Below are 21,657 nucleotides of genomic sequence, written 5' to 3'. Positions count from 1 at the left end.
AGGATACCTTCGTTCTCTTTCGTCTTTCCCAGATATTCTTACGACCCTTTCCAACACTCTCCCAACGAGAATCCTGAGGCGGAGCTGGCAGTGAACGCAGGGGACTACGTTTTAGTGTGGGGCGCCATGGACGAGGTAGCCCCAAGAACCATTGTGAGAACCTCAGGTTGACCTCGGCATCCTGACTCTTCATAAGCATATCTTCTCCTCAGTGAGGTCCATTTCACAATGACGTTTCAACCTGAGTCATCAATTTGACTCGCCACCTAAACAAGACATTTGTAAATTACAATTTGAACATTTGAGTTCTCAGGGTTGTGATCTGGACTGATATGCTTTTGGAGAGCCCTGGACTCTCTTCTTTCATCCATCTCTTTAGTTTTTGAGTAGTCTTTCAAGGTTTCTAATTCCTAATTTTCCTTTGAACTGGGTGAACAGAAATTGTTGTCACTCAATTTAGCTGTAGAGCAGCATTCTACAGTAGTCTCTCCTCAACCTTTTCAATTTCATAGAAACTGCAAATCGCTCTTTTTTTTGTAGACTGACCTTGAATCTTGATTTGTACACATGTAGTGATGAAGACATAACTACAGAGTATGAGATAAACAAATGAGTTGTGATATAGTAATTAGTAAATTATTTTTCTATTTGTTTTTGTAGTGGATTTAAGAGCAACATTCTTGATACTTAAAATACATATGGAATGTTATGAGGTAATGAGTTTAATCTCGTCGAGGCAAAGCATAAAGGAATGCACATAGTAGTTCAATCAGTATACAGGTTATTTTATAAAGTAAACGGTGGTATGTGTAAATTTCTACAGTAAACTTTCGATTCATACATAATTTATTTTTCATGCTCAAGTTCTTCCTCTTGAGAAAACTATAAAAAAATAAGTAACATGCTTAAATACTGAGTGATGATTAAAAGGAATATGTATTGTGAGATAAAGTTTGCCCCTATAAAATATTCTACTGAATTATTTTGTAAAGGTGAGAATTATAGCTCAGTGGTCATTTACACTAAGCATTATCATATACTGTACCACAAAATTTGATGTATGACAATAGTGCTACCAAAATTACATCAGGATTTGAAAAAAGTAACTTCTAATTCATTACATATTATGTATTTATTTTGTAGGCAATATTAGACATTTTTGTACTGTATGTAGTTTTTCTTCGGAAATTTTGATTATTTGGATGAAGTGCACAATTCTGGTTTTGTAATACAGGACTGTGATTCTTCCAGATCAATAGTATAGTATAGCACTGTAGTACATTTATTTAATTTCTGTAACTGACGTAGGTGTTTATATTGCCCATTTTGTAAAAGGTGTTCATGTAGACACTGGTTAACAGTCATAGTTTTTCATTATTTCCTTCTTGATCTAGCCATTGGACATTAAGTATCAAGAAACTGCTTTGAGAAAGATTCATTCAAGTAGACATTTTTTAGAAATACTACCTCAACTACAAGGCATCTCTATTTTCCCCTAAACATTAAATCACTTAAACCTCATCCTTCTTAATGTAGGTTTCCCCTCGTTTCTCTAACCCCTTTTTCTGCTTCCCTTACAAGCCCTGGAAAAACATGGAGGTTCTTACTTTTAGTATTTTTTGAAATTTTCTGCTATACATATAGCTTAAACATATTTGAGGATCAATATGTTTTGGCATGTGATGAATGATTTACTCAAATTGGATGAAGTATATTGGTGCTTGCTGATGTAAGATAGTCATTTTTAATTAATTTTTATTTCCTATAGGATGGTTTTTTCGATGGAGAACTGCTAGACGGACGAAGAGGGCTGGTCCCTTCCAACTTTGTAGAAAAGCTAGTTGGGGAAGACTTGATAGAGTTCCACCAATCTGTAGTCATGGGCTTACGGGATGGTGATGAATCCATGTCAACCTCTGTTCCTCAGGATTTGGACTTCATATCTCAAGATGAATCTCAGATAATGATAGGTATGGATGCCCTGTTGGGGAATAATTGTCAAACTTTGAATTCTTATATGTGGGCTCATTGTTACTCTCTTGATATTGCTTAATTATCTAGACTTACACTGGTTTATTTTGTATTCTTCCATACCAAAGGCTTTAAAAATTTGATTTGGATGTTTCATTTAACATAACTAGGATTGTTAACTTTGCTTATATGTATACTCAAAATTGATTCATTTAATGTTATATTGTTAATCTCAGGTGGCAACTGCAGTTATTGTTTTAAGGGTCTGATTCTTAAGAAGGATTGTAACACATGAAGTTATGTTTACTTTTAATTCATTGATTTGTAGAGTTATGTCTTCTTTTAGAGTAAACTGGAATAACTGTATACCTCAAAAATAGTCAACCTTACTATAGTGATACTAAACATTGCGTTATTTTTGAAATGGCTGATTAGTTTTTAAAGTTGAGATCTAGTTTATTCTGCCAAATTTCTTTTGTCTTAGCCATGTACTCCTGCAGCGTCCTTCCTTAAAATCTTCTCTAGGTGTCTTGGCTGTATTTGGTAGTTAATCATCCAGTTTCCTATATCTGTATCCCTTCTTCATGTCCCTCCCCCTCTGACCCCTTGGCATAGATCTTTATGAAACTCCTTCAAGTATCCATGTACCATGCCGGGTTTACTAAAAGATTGGGTAAAAGATCATTTCTGTGTTTAGAAGCCTTTCAGTAATGATGCACAGCATTTTGCCTGTGAAACATGGATGTTTGAAGTGTTTCAGAGTTTTAGCTGGTACCTTCTACCTTTGCCCTTTTAAGCAAGGGTATGAGTTAAGTCCAGCAGATAGCATTGCCCCATTCCTAGTCAAACATGCACCTGCTAAAACAAGATTGGCTTCACCACACCACCCCACTAGACTTAACAGTCACTAGGCACATCAGCACTGCCCTGCCACACAGCCTGGCCACCATGCAGGGTCTTGCATCTCTGCTGCCTACAACACCACCTATTCCTGGCTTCCCTAGTTGTAGCCTACACTTGGGGCTACCTCACCTAGCCAGCTTAATGACAGAGCTAGAGTAATTCTTCATCCCCCCACCCATCTTAGTTCTGGGTGAGGTGTGGATGGAAGAGCATAGTCCTAGGCTAGATAGAGACCTAGTGTTGGGAAGCCGTAGTCTCGCTATGCCTAGCCCACTTGGCATCATGATGGTCTCGGTTTTCTCGCAGATTCAGCAGCACCTGTAAAGTTTGTTAAAAACATCTTCAAAGGTGTTCAAGGACTTTTTGGGCCAGGCGATAAAAATGGGGCACCTACATTGGTGTCGACCGTGCTGGGGTCCACAGGGTCAGCCGCACAAGCACTCATCCCTAAGGGTCCAGTGATACCCCAGCCGGGACAGATGAAGGGGATGCTCAACCCCCTCAGCTCTTTCAACCCCACGGGACAACTTGCAAGCCTGTCGAAGCTAGCCCCAGGGCTGCAGAACCCTCCCCAGCACGGCGCCTCCAGTACGTCTTGACCTCTGCACTCTCCTGACATTGCTCTAATATGGGTTATTAAATTGTATGGACTTGGGGATGTAGGTGGCTTCAGTGCAGGTCCCTTGTGCCCTTGTATCTAACAACCACATCCTTTCACTCCATATCAGGGATGATCTTCCAGCTACTTAAAGAGTCTGTCTGCACTGTTACCCACCTTGTTTCCTTTTACCAGTTGATTACATTAGCTGCTTTAGAGTATGTTAGATGATAAACTGAGTCAAATTGATTTTCACTAATGTAAATATCTCTCAATACCTCTCATTATTTCTGTAAAAGTCATATTTGAATGCATGGATGCGTGGCGAAGTGCAGATTCCAACCAGAACTGGCTCACGAGTTATCCCTGGTATGGTTGTGCGTCACCTAAGCCCTGGCTCGTTAGGAGCCCGTAAAGACCTGACTCCCCAGAACCAGGGCAGTCGGAGATGCTTCAAGAGTGCTGCATTTTGATTTCACATTTCATAAGATTTTTGTAGAAGTGCATCGTGGCTTGGACTATGACATGGGAGTGAATACATCGGTTGACTGACTGTATGATAGTTGATATTCAGGCCTGCCGCAGCTATAACCAGAAGGGCCTCCCACTCATAACACTTAGTATTTCTTTGTATAAAGATATCACACACACAAACATGAATTATTCAGTTTTGGTTAGGTTGTTTTAAAAGAACTGTTTGCTTCGTATTACAGGATTGTATTTGCTGTTTGTACCATAATATATTACTTTGTTCATGCCACTTACCTGACAGATATATATATAGCTGTATTTTCTGACGTCCGACAGAAATTTCAAAACTCGCGGCACACGCAGTGGGCGGCCAGGTGGTAGTACCCATTCCCGCCGCTGGGAGGCGGATATCAGGAACCATTCCCATTTTCTATTCATATTTTTTTCTGTCGCCGGTCGGTAAACATCTGTTTACAGACCTCTGCTCAGGATTTTTTGGAAATTGACTCGCTTTTAAGTATCTGATTGATTTTTTGGTATTGAATTGGATTGTTGATTTGGCATGCGCGATAGTGGACCGTTTTTTTGATTTTGGATTGACTTTTCTCTATAAGATATGTCTGGATCGAGTGTTGTGAGTTTCAGAGTGTGTGTGAGGGCTGATTGTAAGGTGAGGCTACCGAAAGCATCGGTAGACCCCCACACAGTATGTATGAGTTGTAGGGGGCTTAATTGTTTGATTGATCATCGGTGCAATGAATGTGAGAAATTGACTGATGATGAATGGAGAGTATATGAGTCCTATCGCCTTAAATTGGAGCGCGATAGGATCAGGAGGTCTTCCTCAAGGAGTGGTTCTTCTAAAGGTAAGACTAACATCTCTCCTGCACTAACACCTGTAGTGTTTACAACCCCTAAACCTGTGTTGCCTTCGGGCTCTATTCTGTGTCGGGAGAAGCGAATGCTCTCTCTATGATTTTGGAGTCTCTTCGCACTCTGGAGACCAAAGTGAAAGCCTTAGAAACTGGCTCGGTGCGAAGTGTGTGAGCGTGGCCCCCAGTGTTTGTGGAGGGGGCGTCAGATCGGCCCCATAATGCCTCTAGGCCATAGACCTCTATCAGACTCCCAAGACCCAGGGAGGAGGTATGTCGAAAGCCGCAAGAGGGTTACGGGGGCTTCCACGATTTCTGGCGTCCCTTCGGCAGACCCTGTAGGCAGAAAGGGGAACCCAGGGCTGCCAAGGGACCGTGCACGAGCCGCGCGTCCTGAAAGAGTGCTTCTCGTCCTCCGAAGCGTCCTCCCCGCGCAAGGGGTGGAGCGCTCGGAGAGACTCTCGTCCGTTAAAAAGGACGTTTCTTGCGGAGGACGCTTCACGTCCTCTTTCGCCGCTTTCGTCGGAAGACGCTTATGATGTCTTTCCGCCTCAGAAGAGAGGTAGGATCTCCTCCGATGAGGACGCTAGGTTGCGGGCACAGGCGCGTATACCTGAGAAACAGGTAGCTGTACCTGTGAGAAGGAAGGAGGCGTCCCCTCGCCCTCGTCTTCTCACAGGATCAGTCCTGCTTCCTCTGCTCATTCTTCCCCGACGAAGAACATTCTTTTGTCCCTTCAGGACCAGCTATCCTCGCTTATGGCTCAGAGGACTCGCCCAGCAGCAGTCGAGCCTAAGCGGAGGAAGGACCTTAGACTGCCTGTCAACAGGACTAAGCAGTCTCCTTCGCCTTCTCCTACTTCGTCTCGTTCGCCGATCGCTTCTCCTTCGGCGATTCGCCGATCTCGTCCGTCCGCTAGAAGGACGTTACGTCAGGACGCTTTTGAGGAGGACGCTCTGTACGAGGACGTTCGGCAGGACGTTCGGCAAGACGCTCGTCAGGACGTTTGTCCAGACGCTCGTTCAGGAACGCTTGGCAAGACGCTAAGCCGGGGAACGTTCGCAGGACGCTTGGCAGGAGCTAGGCAGACGTTCTTCAGACTCGCCAGACCTAGACAGGACGCTCGGCAGGACGCCTCACCAGGACGCTAGACAGACGTGGCAGGAAGCTCGCCAGGACGTTCAGACCTCCTTTCAAGACGTTTTTGGGGATTCTTGATCAAGAAGTCTACCCCGCAGACACTAGTTTACGCGCACAGGGCACGTATGCCAACGAAGAAATGTAAGGACGCTTCTCGAGCAGGTGAGACTGCTGCGGAAGGCGCTGAGGACGCTCGTCCTCCTCAGGACGCTCTACCTTCAACGAGCAGTAAGCGTCATAAAGAAGACAGCCGTAATAAGGCTGCATCTAGCAAGGATAGGGGTCCTTTGATAAAGCCAAGACCCGCCATTAGGACGCCTTCTCCTGATAGACGGTCTCCTCTTCCGTTTAGAGAAGAAGGAGAGCTTAGTAGTTCGGCTGAATCGGCTGAAGAGGAACTTGCTACAGCCCCTTCTATCTCGGACTATAAAGTCCTCGTACGTCTCTTGCGTTCTTCGTTTGAAGACAAATTTCAGCCCGCAGCTCCCAAGTCTCCTCCTTCGCAGTTTCTTCATCTAAAACTGGGAAAACCCCGGAGTTTGTAGATGAAAACTTCTCTATCAACAAAACGTGCTTTTAAAAAAGCTCCAGGATTGGATGATACGAAGGAGAGACCAAGGTAAGACGACCTTCGCCTTGCCTCCAACTAAACTTAGTGGAAAAGGGGGTATTTGGTATAGAACCAAGATGAAGTGGAAGTTCGTATCCCTTCTTCGGCTCAGGGAGATTTCTCCAGCCTTGTAGATTTGCAGAGGAGGTCGCTTTTACCCTCTGCCAAGGTAACTTGGACCGCGTCGGAGACTGACCATCATTTGAAGGGTCTGCTCAGGACGCTGGAAGTCTTCAACTTCCTTGACTGGTGTTTGGGAGTTCTGGATATGCAAGCGAGAAGCCCAGAATCTCTTAGTCTGGGGGAGCTGTCCAGCGTGTTAGCATGTATGGACAAAGCCGTCAGGGATGGTTCGGAGGAGCTCGTATCTCACTTTGGAACAGCTTTATTAAAAAAGAGAGCTTTGCTGTGCAACTTCACAGCTCGTTCGGTGACGCCAGCTCAGAAAGCGGATTTGTTGTTTTCGCCTCTAATTTCGAACCATCTCTTCCCCCAGACTTTGGTAAAGGACCTGACGAACAGCTTACAAGAGAAGGCTACTCAGGACCTTTTGGCCCAGTCTACAAGACGGTCAGCCGGACCTTCAACCTCTTCGGCTGCAGTTCGTCCGCCTAAGAAAGTTAAGCCCTTTCGTGGGGCTCCCCCCTCGAGAGCAGCTCCTCGAGGGAGAGGGTTTTCACGAGGAAGAGCTTCCTTTAAGCCAAAGCCTTCCAAGTGAAAAGCATGTCCTTCAGACACCAGTCGGAGCCAGACTGAAGTATTTTGCGGGAGCGTGGAGAGAGAGGGACACGGACTCTTGGTCCTCAAGATCGTGGAGCAGGGGTACAAGATCCCCTTTTTTGGATCTTCCTCCTCTTTCTACGACTCCCAGAGACCTTTCTCCATCCTACCAAGGAGAAAAGAAGAAAGTCTTGTTCGATCTCCTTCAGCAGATGATCGACAAAAGAGCGGTGGAACAAGTCGCGGACCTGGGGTCTCCAGGTTTTTACAACAGAATCTTCCTAGTACCAAAGCAGTCGTCAGGTTGGCGTCCAGTTCTAGATGTAAGCAGGCTCAATCTTTTCGTGGAAAAGATCAAATTCACATGGAGACGCCTCATTCTGTTCTGGGAGCGTTGAGACCGGGCGACTGGATGGTATCCTTAGACTTGCAGGACGCGTACTTTCACATCCCGATCCACCCTCTTTCAAGAAAGTATCTAAGATTTGTCTTGAACAACAAAGTATGGCAGTTCAGAGCTATGTGCTTCGGACTGACCACGGCTCCGATGGTGTTCACAGTGGTGATGAAGAACGTAGCGAGGTGGCTACACTCTTCGGGAATAAGAGTTTCCCTATACCTCGACGACTGGCTGATCAGAGCGTCGTGGAGAGAGAAGTGTCTGAAGGACTTGCAGTTCACTTTAGCCTTAGCGAAGTCCCTGGGACTTCTGGTCAACCTCGAAAAGTCGCATCTGACCCCAACACAGTCCATCGTGTATCTGGGGATTCAGATGGATTCCCCAGGGCTGCTTTTTCGAGCGTTTCCATCCCAGGAACGTCAGCGGCTAGGCTTTAGAAAAGATCTCAGCCTTTCTAAGGAAAGAGACTTGCTCGGCGAGGGAATGGATGAGTCTGCTGGGGACCATTTCCTCGCTGGAAAGGTTTGTTTCCTTGGGAAGACTGCACATCAGGCCTCTCCAATTCTTCTTGGCAGACGAGTGGAAGGCCAAGACGATCTCAATGCAGTATTGAGAATATCGATTCCAATCAAGAACCACCTAAGATGGTGGTTGGACCCTCAGAAGCTTCAAGAGGGCGTGTCCCTAAGTCTTTTGAGCCCCGACCTAGTGTTGTTTTCAGACGCTTCCATCACAGGATGGGGGAGCAACACTAGGGGGGAAGGAAGTGTCAGGCTCCTGGAGAGGGGAACAGGTAGCCTGGCATATAAATGTCAAAGACTGGCAGCAGTATTCTGTCCCTGCAGTTCTTCGAGAAGAGTTTGGAGAACAAGATTGTTCAGAAATAAACTCGGACAATACCACAGCACTCGCTTATTTAAAAAACCAGGGAGGAACACACTCCAGAACGTTGTACTCCCTAGCGAGAGAGATTCTGCTGTGGGCAAAAAAGAAAAAGGTTACTATCCTGACGAGATTCATTGCAGGAGTGCAAAACGTCAGGGCAGACCTTCTCAGTCGTCGGGACCAAGTCCTTCCGACGGAATGGACCTTGCACGAGGACGTTTGTCGGGACCTGTGGACGCTGTGGGGACGTCCACTGGTCGACTTATTCGCAACGTCAAGGAACAAGAGACTTCCTCTTTACTGCTCCCCGGTCCTGGATCCAGAAGCAATCGTGTTAGACGCTTTGCTTTGGAATTGGACGGGCCTAGACCTATACGCCTTCCCACCATTCAAGATTCTGGGGGAAGTTCATGAGGAAGTTTGCGGCCTCGGAAGGACAAGGTTAACCCTGATCGCTCCGATGTGGCCAGCGAGAGAATGGTTCACAGAGGTCATGTCTTTCCTTGTAGACTTTCCAAGGACATTGCCCTGGAGGAAAGATCTACTCAAACAGCCTCACTTCGAAAGGTTTCACCAAACCAAACCTCTCCGCTCTGAGTCTGACTGCGTTCAGACTATCGAAAAGTTGGTCCAGAGCGAGAGGTTTTTCGAAAGCAGCTGCGAGAGCAATCGCACATGCGAGACGTGCTTCCACAAGAGCTGTTTACCAATCGAAGTGGGCTTCCTTCAGGGCATGGTGTAAAAAGGAGGGAGTTTCCTCTTCCTCGACCTCTGTGAACCAGATAGCTGATTTTCTGCTATTTCTCAGAAATGTGCAGAAATTAGCGGTCCCTACCATCAGGGATATAAAAGCATGTTGTCAGCGGTTTTTAGGCACAGAGGCATAGACCTGTCTGACAACAAGGATATTCATGACCTTTTGAAGTCTTTCGAGACCTCGAAGGTTCCTCAAATGAGACCTCCATCATGGAATTGGATGTAGTCCTGAAATTCCTTATGTCGAGCACTTTCGAACCGCTTCAGACAGCGTCTCTTCGAAACTGACAAGGAAGGCTCTTTTTCTAACTTCTCTTGCGACGGCTAAGAGAGTTAGTGAAATTCAAGCGTTTAGCAAGTTAATGGGATTCAAAGGGGACAATGCTGTCTGCTCGTTGAACCCATCTTTCTTGGCGAAGAATGAAAATCCTTCGAACCCTTGGCCGAGACTTTCGAGATCAAGGGTATGTCGAGTCTGGTGGGCCAAGAGCCGGAGAGAGTCCTTTGCCCGGTAAGGGCTCTCAAGTTCTACGTGCATAGAACTAAAGAGGTAAGAGGTCCCTCAGGTAACCTCTGGTGCTCTGTGAAGAGGCCAGGAGTTACCTTTATCGAAGAATGCTGTGGCTTTCTTTCTAAGGGACACCATTCGGGAGGCTCATTCATCTTTCCAGAAGACTGATTTGAGCCTCTTCCGAGTAAAAGCGCACGAAGTACGAGCCAGTGCGCTACCTCTCTTGCCTTCCAAAAGAACATGTCAATCAAGGACATCCTTGATTGCACCTTTTGGAGGAGCAACTCCGTCTTCGCCTCACATTACCTAAGGGATGTGAGAACGATCTATGACGATTGTAATGCACTGGGGCCATACGTTTCTGCGGACACAGTATTGGGGTCCGGAAGTAGCTCTTTCCCTATTCCTTAGTTAGGTTTAAGTTAGGTGTTGTGTTTTTAGGTTGTGGTGAGTCTTATGTGAAGATCTCCCATCCTTTAGTTAGTTTTTTAAGGTTGTCGTATAGTTGGTCAGGTGGTGGTCAGTTGCTTCGTTGCCCTCATTTGTATGGCCTCGATGATCTTGTCACGCTGAGGTCTCGCACCCGTTGACAGATCATCCAGAGCGCACCAGCACTACAGGTCTCCACCTGGCTGGCAACTCTGTGATTAAGCAAAAGCAGCCTTACGTGACAGTAATCACATAGTCTACTTTGCAAACAGGTAAGGAACCAAGATGTATATCATCTACTTAATTTAAGCTTCCCAAAAAAATCCTATCCTGTCTCTTCCCCCACCATCCGAAGGTGTGATTCAGCTATATATATATATCTGTCAGGTAAGTGGCATGAACAAAATGTTATTGTTATTATACAATTAAGTTTGTTCATACTTACCTGGCAGATATATATAATTAAAGTGCCCGCCCTCCTCCCCTCAGGAGACAGAGGCATTAATAAAAAATATGAATAGAAAATGGGAATGGTTCCTGATATCCGCCTCCCAGCGGCGGGAATGGGTACTACCACCTGGCGCCCACTGCGTGTGCCGCGAGTTTTGAAATTTCTGTCGGACGTCAGAAAATACAGCTATATATATCTGCAGGTAAGTATGAACAAACTTAATTGTATAATAACAAAAACATTTTTCCTCCATTAATTTTTTTCACAGTTCTTTAATGTAGCTCTCTGAAGTGTGTACAGTAATGGTTTTTTCCCACTATTTTTGGCAATTGTACCTCAGGAGTTATCAGTACCATAGATAGTTTGGCAGTTTCTAATTTCTCACTTGGAAAGTTGAACCTACTGGCAACATTTTTAGAATTGAATATTTATGATCTGGATTTGAAATATGCATGTTTTTTTTTTTTTTTATCTGGAGTGTAGAAAGCCTATTTTTTGGTGGTAAAGCAGAATTTCAAGTCAGAGTTCAGTATTTAAGTTTTGAATGCAGTAAGCATAGAAAATATATCAGAACACACCCTTTCTTGAGCACTTTACATTGAATTCATTTATTTAGTGATACTGTAGTTCAGTAGGCCATACAACAGAAATTCTAGACTTTGCTAATCCTACGATTTTGCAAGGATCACCTAATATTATTTCTAGAAGGTTTGTGATGATTATAGGCCCTGGTAGTACAAATTTTCTTTTATATTATACTAGGTAGTACAATGATTAACATTCAAATACTTTTCGTTCGTGAATGTCTGACTCAGTATAGTACTTATTTTCCAGCAAATGAGTATAGTACTTATTTTCCAACAAATTTTACATCTTTAATAGCTTCAGGTAATGATTTATGGTTGTATCAGAATTCAGTAATTATGTTCCAGTTTTAGGACTTGCAATAGGTTTCTCATATTTCTCATCACACCTTTTGGGCTTGAACTTTTGATATGCTTGGATTTAATGCTTGTTTCATTGACATCAGTTCTGTAGTCCACTTTGTGAGGGTTTAGTCATTTGCTGGTTTGAATGCTCCTTCATGAAGTGCTTCTGTAGTTATAAAGCTAAGGTGTTATCCTTGACACTCCATCATGGATTTGAAGTCTGAGTGTAGCTGACCGGTTGTTCTTGAGCTTCTAAATTTTATGAGGGAATTTGGAAATATTCTGTTCTGTTCATTCAGGAATCATTAAATTTTTCCCCATTGACTTATGTTATTTTAGGACATTTTCTGCAAATTTAATTTCAACTACTAATGTGTAGTGTTAGCATTTATAGTGTCTTAGTTGTACAGCTTATTTAGGTTTTCTGACAAGTAGGATTTAGCTGATGGAATTACCATCATTTTAGAGATTTCCTTAGATTTCTTTGAGTTATGTTTGGAAGACTACATGTGATATTTGTTAGAGACCAGATTAACTGTAATTTTTAGATTTTAGACTTCTGTCTTCAATTCTGAAGTGTAAGGAATCTGTAGCATGCTTTGTTGCAATGACATTTGGCATTTGTACCAGTGGATTATAAAAATGTTGAACACTTATGTCTTAGAGAATACAACAGTGATTTATCACTTGGAATTCTGATACACTGGCAATTGTATCTTATCTATCTATAAGTTGTGACCAGCATAACTACTTGAAAGTGATGGCCTATCTACTGGCATGCACAAGTACCCCTTAGTAAAAAGGAAAAGGGTTTGGTATGTATGTGAAGCCTGCAAAACTTTACATAGCAGAGACATGAGCACTAAAAGACAATAGAAGAGATTCTGAAGAGATGTGACTACAGAATGCTAAGTTTCATGGCTAATGTGAGCAGCAGGATTGTATAACAAATGAAGGAGTTCAGAAGTAAGTGTCCAATAGCTATAATATAGACTTAGTATGGTGAAGCAATAAGATTGAATTAGAAGTAAGTCTGACTAACTAGATATGGGAGTAGAATGACAAAGACAGGTAGGAAGAGCCAGAAAACCATGAAGAGTTGAAAAAGATGATGACTTAAACAGAATGGGAATATACATATGGAGTGTACAAGAAAGAAGACATTGGAGAGACCTCATTTTACTCTTGAAAAAACAGTTGATTTTAAAAATGAAAATTATGATAGAGAAAGACTGTCTAATTTACTAAACTTACTCTTAGAATTGAACTCAACCTCAAGTATCAAGCTTTGGACATGAAATTCATCAGGCAGACTTTGAAATAATACTGTTGAGTATGATCTTAATGTTAGCCTGCAATAGAGGGAAATGGTACCAAAAAGGACCACCATTCAAGGGAAAAGCAGTCAGAAGAAGATATGTAAACAATTGTTTGACCAGTTGAAAAATGTCAGCTAAAAATATTAAGCTCTTTTGTTGAGTAACATTCAATAACTCAGCATTTAGAGATCAGCAAGTGTTTATGAGATAGGCTTACCCAGGAGGCATAATCCTAGGAGATGGTTGCCATAATGTTGCGACCCTTCTTGAAATTGACTAACCTCTTGGAGCCCAAAAGTTATTGTCATGTTAGTTAGCATAGGTGATTAAAAGAATTTTCAGTAGTATATTTAGATAGTTTGATTAAAAGTTTGTTTGTCAGCTTCATTATATGCTCTGATTATTATGGTGTACTGCATGATGAGGCTGTAACTATTTGCTGTATATACTTTGGTGTATTCATTGTCTTCTCAGAGTGGGAAGGGCCACCATGCTATGGAGCTCGTTTTTAATAGACCATCCTGTGAATAACAAGATTAAGTCATTTTAAACTTGAATAGTTTTAGGATAGCTAGTGTACACAAATATCATTGGATGGAGGATATACCAGTACTACAACATATTGAAATAGAATGACACACTTTAGTTCTCAGAAATCATAGATTACATAAACTTTCTTCAAGGTTTAAAATGTATTTTTAGGCTGATTTGATGCAGTGCCTCATTTTGCTTTTCTGTGTAAGAAGAAGCAAATTTTGAATTATAATCTTATTAATCAGTTACTTTTTAAATCTTGACATGTTTGCAATTTGAGTTTTCATGAATTTTCCATAGCATTTCACTGACCTGGTATTATTGGTGTGGTTTGAAAGATCCTTGACTTGATCACCGTTCTTGTGTGTTGCTTGTCTTACCGACTTAATGACTTTAGCATTTTTAAATGGAAAATTTGGGATTTCTGTCTTTCTTTTGGTGTTTTTATTGCCATGCCTAGAATTAAAGTGTGAAAGTAGTTTTGTACCCATTCCCATTAAGGTTGGTCTGATGTTATTGAATGTCTCTGGAGTTCCTGTGTCTGGTCCTGTGTCACACAGGAAACAAATGTTTGAAAGGAATGTTGAAGTGGATGTTGGGGTCATTAAAAGATCTTGAAGATTTAAACTTACATATATTTGTTACTGACACACACTACATTGCAGTACATCTGAATCCATCATCAGACTTTGTATACACACAGACACACATAACAGTTCCTCATGTGTACATTCCATATCCTCTCTATGTGCTTTTCTGTGTCTGCGACGGAAGAGAACGTTACCTGATTCTGTGATAATTTGGATAATTGCTATCATAAGGGAAAGTTAATGTTTTGTATGAGTCTACAGTTTAATAATCATTTAGTTTTGGAAATCTTGTGTAGTTAAACTGAAGATGTATTCAGTATTGTCAAGGCCATTGTCTCAGGTTAAAGCTTTTGAACTTTAACCGTTTTATGATAAATCGTAGCTAATTCTGATGTATTCCCAGAATGAGGGTGACTGAAAGGTCTCACTACTTGTCAAGTAGATATGTTAGAACATTACACTGTGATTATAGTAACTGTTGTTCAGTTATGCAATAATAGGAAAATCTAGTGGAATGAGTTGTCAACTGTGGCATCAGTTTATTGCCATTACCCTTTATTTTAAACTTATTTATTGATTGTGCTCTTATTAAATGTGAGCTATTTCATACTAGAGCCCGTTACTGTAGCATCAGGGGTAGACCCCTTAAGACATTATTGAGGTAGAAATGAGAGTGAATGTTACTTATTTCAAAATTCGAAATGAGTTTAAGGTTTCAGTCTATGCACAGTAACTGCACTTCACAGAGTAATACATACTTGCACTTTATAGGGTAATTGAATCTAAGAACCCCCAAGAATAGTTCACTCTCATTCTGATGCAGTACTATAGTCTGGGCAACTGGATGATGATAGTGACTGTAGTGGCTGCAATTCTGCAAGCTTATTATGGGCCACTGGATGGTGAACAGTAAAAGGTTGAATGATCTGACTGTTGTCCTTATTCTAACCCCAAAAAAGAACTGATCCATCCCTAATTGTGAGGTGAACGTTCTCTTCCATCGCCTTCTCCAGCTTCTGTTTCTGATTGTGCTTTTTTTATAATCTTTACTTCTGAGGATTACATTTCTTAGAAATGTTTAAAAGCCATAGAGTTACGTGGTTGTATGTATTTATACTTTTATACGTATAAGCATGCTTCTAAGTATGTATGATGCATATGACCTGACAAATGTCCATATTTGTTTGCTCATATGTATATACATGGTGTGAGTACACTGCGCATAATTCTTCCATACATGAGTAATGTGCTAAAAGTTAAGGAATGTCTTCATGTGCCGCAAGCAGCAACTGTGAAAATATTCCAGGATTGCAGTTTAGCCTGTTTTGGGTTTCTGGTGAATAGTCTTTAATAGCTTAAGTATCTTGTACCATAGTTATGATAGCCAGCTTGGTTACCACAGGTTACCACCTCATAGAGTAGCCACTGTTACCCCAAAGAAGGAATCTGGTTACTACTGGTGTTTGATACTAGATAGTGGTTAGACATCATGGAAGAAATATGTCATCGGAATAGGGTTGGTTACGTTATTTCATAACAAAATTACTATACTAATATAATTTTGTGTTGTATATGTGTAATAGTAATATGGAAGTGCATAAATACATAAAAAGCAGTGAGCATTAATGAAAAGATGACCTTTAATGCTTTGGAATAGTTCTTAGAAATATCAAAAGTATTCATATCGAAGATAACCTCATGTGTTTACAAATATCTGCCACCACTCTCAGCAAGAGAGTCTAGTCCAACAAAAGGTAGCTACTGTTCAAGATGTCTGGCATATTTATCATTTCAGGTTGAAATGTTTCAATTTTACTAAGTAAGGCAATTATTTCTTGCTCAGATAACAGACAAGGAAGTATGGTCCCAGAGATATATGTCTGTTTACATATAGCCAGTTGGTAAATAGTAACACATTCCACCAGACAATGTACTTGAGAATCCTCTCATTGCATGAGATATTGAAGGGCCATTTTTAAAGACAACATTTTTTTGTTTAAAATAATGAATCGTGTAATGTACTTCATTTGTGCAATTGTTGTTTAAAGATAAAGTTCAGCCAAGTATAGTATTTCACTATAATTTGCACTTTGGAACTCCTACATAAGTAAGTAAATGCATTTTGCAAGAGCACCTTCGACTTCCTTGTGTCTGGAAAAACTCCTCTTGTATTGTAATCATGCTACAATAATATTCAGGATGACTTGAAAGTTATATGCAACTGTACAAAAGTAAATATCTGGCATTAGAGTTTAACAGCAGATTCTTATATTTAATTATAAGTTATGTTGCCTGTTTTCAATCAGTTCTGTTTCAACTTAAAGGTATGTTTTTCCTTTTGAGAAATCAGCAGGGACAAATGAGAGTACTTTTACTGACTTGTAATGCCAAGAAATACTGTATGTTGGATGCTCTGAAAAATTCATTTGTATAAACTTTTTGGGTTTGAAAATATGGACTGAAGTTTCTTCACATACTTGTCAGCTACTTCAGAGCCCTTGGTAAAGAGCAGATATGACAGAATAAAATTATTGGTCAAATGCTTTTTGTGATCTTGGTAATATGCATAGGTCACTGGAAATGCCAGTCCTCCAAATTGAGGACTATACTGATGAATTGTCAGATGCATTATAAATGTATTCTTTAACATGATTATTGGTATCAGTTGCTGTATGTAGGCAATGATAATATATCTTCTTAGTTCCATTGGAAGTCAGGGTTGTCAGTTGCTCACACTCAAGCATGTATATATATTTTTTTTGTACGTACATACAGCTTCAGCTAGTCTCTGGCTTTTGACAATACAGTATTACTGTTTTAATCTTTACCATTCAGTTTTTTCTCTATTTTACAGTGCTTGCATGATCATTATGAATGTCTTTCATTTATTTTATAATTCTTCTATTTTTAGTGAAGACTTTTATGAAAATTCTAAGCCCTCTTGCATATGTCATTTTTATCATTTCAAAAACTGAGGGAAGCACGATAGCATGGCTGACTGGCTCATGTTACTAGGAGAAATGCATTGTAACTGTTGAATTAGACATTATTGTAAAAGGCTGCTTCACTGGTGTTCAGTTTTCAGACGTAACATTGTCGCAGCTCGTTCTTTGGTACTTTTGTTACGCTTGATCTTTGCTTGCAGGAGAGTATCCTGGAGATTTGTTTTCGAATCTAGCAAAGTTTAACTGCTGTGCTCTGCTCTTTTGACTTTTTTCCTTACTTCATATTCTAAAAAAAGTAGATTTGTTACATTTCAGCTTATACTGTATTTACAATGGGAGGTTTTTTTATGTTAGAAGTGACAGTGTTATACTGTAGTGTCATGGTATAGTATAATTATGGTTTTGAAGTGATATATTGTGTACAGGGGTTAATACCTTTTAATCTCTCTCTTCAAACAGAAAACATACACTGTTTCGTATGTAGTATTAGAAGTGACATAAGTTGGTGCCTGATAATTATGTTTTCCTAGATACATAGTACAATACACATAGTACTAGTACGTACAGTGTTTGCATAATACAGTAGTACGTAATGTGTAAAAATGATTGTGAAGCATTAAGCATATTTTTCTTGGAAAACAATTTTAATGTACATAATAGGAGTCAAGTTATATGTTGCTTACCATATTGTTTTTATATTGAAAGATGTAAGTGTGGATATATTTACTCAAACCAGCAAAGAGTGCACAAAGTGTCATTAAAAAAATAGCAATACTTATCCAGTAATTCAAAATGCACTGAGATCATTGTATTTGGTGAATGATTGTTCTTAACGCTTTTGGCATGTAGTATAATAATTCAGAAGTCATTCTACTGTACATTCTACTAAGCTAGAAGTAGATTTTATTGCATATTCTACAATGGTAGGGGATGATTTTGTTTCATTTCTACAAAACTAGATTATTATATTGCATTTTCTACAAAGCTAAGTTGACTGTACCCGTATTGCATATTCTACAGAATCACCTTTGCTATGGTAGTTGTGACTAATTTTAAAATCATAGACTATTTGGTTTCCTAAATTTGAAAGAGAGATTCTTGTACCATGTAGAGGAAGAAATCTAATATTCATGTGTTGAGGAATTGTTTCCGTATGTCAATAGTACTACTATGGTTTTATCAATAACTTGACTTCTATTATATTTACACTTTTAGAATAAACTTAGTATGAATTAATTTGAAAATTGATATACAATTTTGATAACAAGAATATTAACCCCTCGTATTCAATAGATCAATTTTGCTTTGATAGTTGATAATTAATCTGAAACTTGGTTTCAGATTTTTTAAAGATACAATTTTAGTTTCTTCGCAGTTTTTGTCAAACTGATGTATTGTAGGCTGTTATTGTGTAATCTGAAAATTCTTCTTGAATAGCCTGATGAAAAGACTAGAAAATGGTAAAGAATGCCATTGTTAACTTTAGTTAATAGCATATTTTTGCCTTCCTTTTATATGAGTTGTGAATATCTTTGTTTATTAGTGCTGCTTGTCTGTTCTGATATAGTATAATCTTTTGTATATTTATATTGTTAAATTTCACAAACTTTAATGGTGTTCAGTAGCCTCTAGTTACTGAAAGTTCTCTGTTCCTATATGAGATCCCTCTTGATAGTATGTATTAGCCTATTCACTACTTGAATTGGAGGAAATTATGTTTGAATAGCTAATTTGCTAGCCAGAGAATGTCATTTGTGCTTGTAGATAAAAGTTTATCCCACTTGCTAGCCAAAGAGAGTCAGTTGCATTTGTAGATAAGACTTTAACCCACTTGCTAGCCAAAAAGTCCATTGCTTTCATAAATAAAAATTTAACTGTTGCATTAGGTTTATTCATAAGGAAACATTATTGTATCTTGAATTTTACTAGTCTGGAAGTGACATTTTTTCAACTAGCTAGCCATCACCATGGAGGTTAAATCAAGGTAACAAATAAAATTAACTTTGGAAACATTTCAAGCAAGTGCAAAAAACCTGCTGTGAACATTTAAGTATTCTGGTCATTGATGCTTTATTTTCCCACAGCTTAAAGGCTGTGTTTCTCCAGTTAAATCACTTGTAATTCACATGATCTTATGACAATCATTTTCTGAGGGTTTGCCCTACTTATACTATTCAAATTCCTGATTTATCCTTATTTAATGTCAGTGTTTGTCTTGCCTCTACAGACCTTGGCGTAAACCAAACTCGTCACAACGCATACTCAAGTTACATAGACCTGGAAGATATAATTGAGGAGGAAGAAGAAACGTTAGGAGAGCATGGTAAGTAAATTGAGTTGTTGAGCCATTTTCTAGATATCAGAATGATGAGTGAAGAATGGGGACAAGTCAGATTCCACCATAAATATTATTTTATCATTACGTATTAGTCATGACAGTAATCCAGGTACTATATGGTGCTTGTTAATTTCAGGGTAAATTTAACATAATTTATGTAGTATCTCTTGAAGCTGAGGAAAGAATTGTTAGAAAAAGTGGCTTGGGGAATATAAGGAAAGTTAGGAAATTCAGTGTTTATTTTTTTTCAACAGTATGCATAGATGTCATTTTCTGTAAAATGCATTACACTAAGTACCTATAGACTGTAGCTAAAACAAATTCAGCTGGCCAGAAAGGTATGTAAATAGCAATACATCATCCATCCAGTTAGAAGTACCAAAAAGATATGTAAATAATACTCTTATGTATGCAGATAGGGAAAGGATTTTATAATCAACAAATCTTATGGTTAGAATTTCAGCACTATATAGCTTCATACCATATTTTTATCCAATCACATTGGTTACTATTTCACAGTTCAACTTCTGGCTTCCTCCCTCTCATTGGCACTTATAAATCCTTTTACTCAAGTTGATTTACTTTGCTTCTCTTTATCTTGTTCTACAATCTTTAAACACCTCTAATACGTAACAGAAATAGAACACAGAATACCCTATAAATTAGGAAAAAAATGGAAATAGTTAATATGTAGTACCAACAGTCATGACAAGGAATTCCATATGATGTATATTGACCTCACAAAATTTTGTATAAGGCTACATTTTAACTGCGCGGTGAGATATGCGTGGTGGATTGTTCAATGTTAGCTTATGGAATTGTTCACACGTAACCACAGCATATTGCAGCGGTTTCCACACAACATTGCCGGGTGTGTCGAGATATATGCAAGTGAATGGCATCGTTCACACACAGCGGTGAACCACCCGTGTTGAGGACAGCAGGTGCCATCATTAGCTGTGTATCAACCGATGAGAAAAGAGATTGTGCGTTACCATGGCCACCCTGGCCACCTGATCTGGTCCACGACATGGCTGTGCCTGGTCCCCGTGACTCACAGTCACACACACTATTGCATTGCTGTCAGTGTCCAGTTTTAACTATGGAGAGGGATCATTTTGATACAGATTTATTCATAAGTGAAATTGAAAAACACCCAGCAATAAATAGTATGTAACTGGGAAAGAAAACTAATAAATGCATGGCATTTTTTCCAGGGAAATAGTTGTTTGATTTATATATAGAACACATTTCCTTCAATAAAACTGATTATAATACAGTACCCACCTTAATGTTATGACAAGTTTTTGTTTTGTCCCTCATTGAGGTGTTGATCTTCGATATGTCTACCTTGATTAGGTCGAACGGATCATCAAGAGATTTCTTAGACATTCTAAAATCATTTAGAAATTTTTCTTCGTGCTCTCTTAAAGATGGGTACAATGTTGCAAATAAACTAAAGGTAGTATATGTCTATCATGTAAAACTGGGTACCCAATGCCATCTTTGGTGCTGTTTGCGCGGACTCAGTCTGCGATTCAACAGCCAAGAGCAAGATATTTCTTCCACGATTATTCCGACACTTGGTGTCACAAATAAAGAAAATTAAATATATATATATATACATATATATATATATATATATATATATATTATATATATATATGTGTGTGTGTGTGTCTGTATATATATATATATATAGTATATATATATATATATATATATATATATATATATGATATATATATATATATATATATATATATATATTATATTATATGTATATATATATATATAGTTATTATATATATATATTATATATATATCTATATATATATATATATGTTTATATATATATATATATATAATATTATATATATATATATAATATATATATATACATACACATATATGTGTGTGTGTGTTTAACAGTTTGTTATATAAGCAAATTGATGGTGTAAGCATGGGATCTAGTAAAGGACCATCCTTGGCTAATGCTTTCATATATATATATATATATATATATATATATATATATATATATATATATATATATATTATATATATATAATCACAAAAGTTTGGAACATGATGAATCCCTAAATAAAGGTATAAGCCACAAAGGAAAAATAAACAACGGAGTTTCCACAAGATCTTTCGAAGTTCAACGTTCTTTACTTATCAGTAAGTCAGTTATCTGCTAAGTAAAGGACGTTGAACGTCGAAAGATCTTGCAGAAACTCCGTTGTTTATTTTTCCTTTGTGGCTTATACCTTTATATATAT

The 21,657-nt window shown here is 39.3% G+C and overlaps 1 protein-coding gene across 1 annotated transcript in view; it reads left to right on the top strand.

Moving 5' to 3' along the window:
* LOC135210214 (uncharacterized) overlaps positions 1 to 21,657 on the top strand; it is a 462,528-nt gene that overhangs the window by 277,202 nt on the left and 163,669 nt on the right. The window contains exons 19-22 of the mRNA XM_064243050.1: positions 33 to 153; positions 1,769 to 1,970; positions 3,181 to 3,462; positions 19,262 to 19,357. Of these exons, the coding sequence (XP_064099120.1) occupies positions 33 to 153; positions 1,769 to 1,970; positions 3,181 to 3,462; positions 19,262 to 19,357 (701 nt within the window). The remainder of the gene's footprint in view (positions 1 to 32; positions 154 to 1,768; positions 1,971 to 3,180; positions 3,463 to 19,261; positions 19,358 to 21,657) is intronic.

The sequence above is a fragment of the Macrobrachium nipponense genome, chromosome 39 (genome assembly GCF_015104395.2).
Source record: "Macrobrachium nipponense isolate FS-2020 chromosome 39, ASM1510439v2, whole genome shotgun sequence".
Classification (NCBI taxonomy): domain Eukaryota; kingdom Metazoa; phylum Arthropoda; class Malacostraca; order Decapoda; family Palaemonidae; genus Macrobrachium; species Macrobrachium nipponense.
This window is presented reverse-complemented; position numbering and strand designations above follow the sequence as displayed.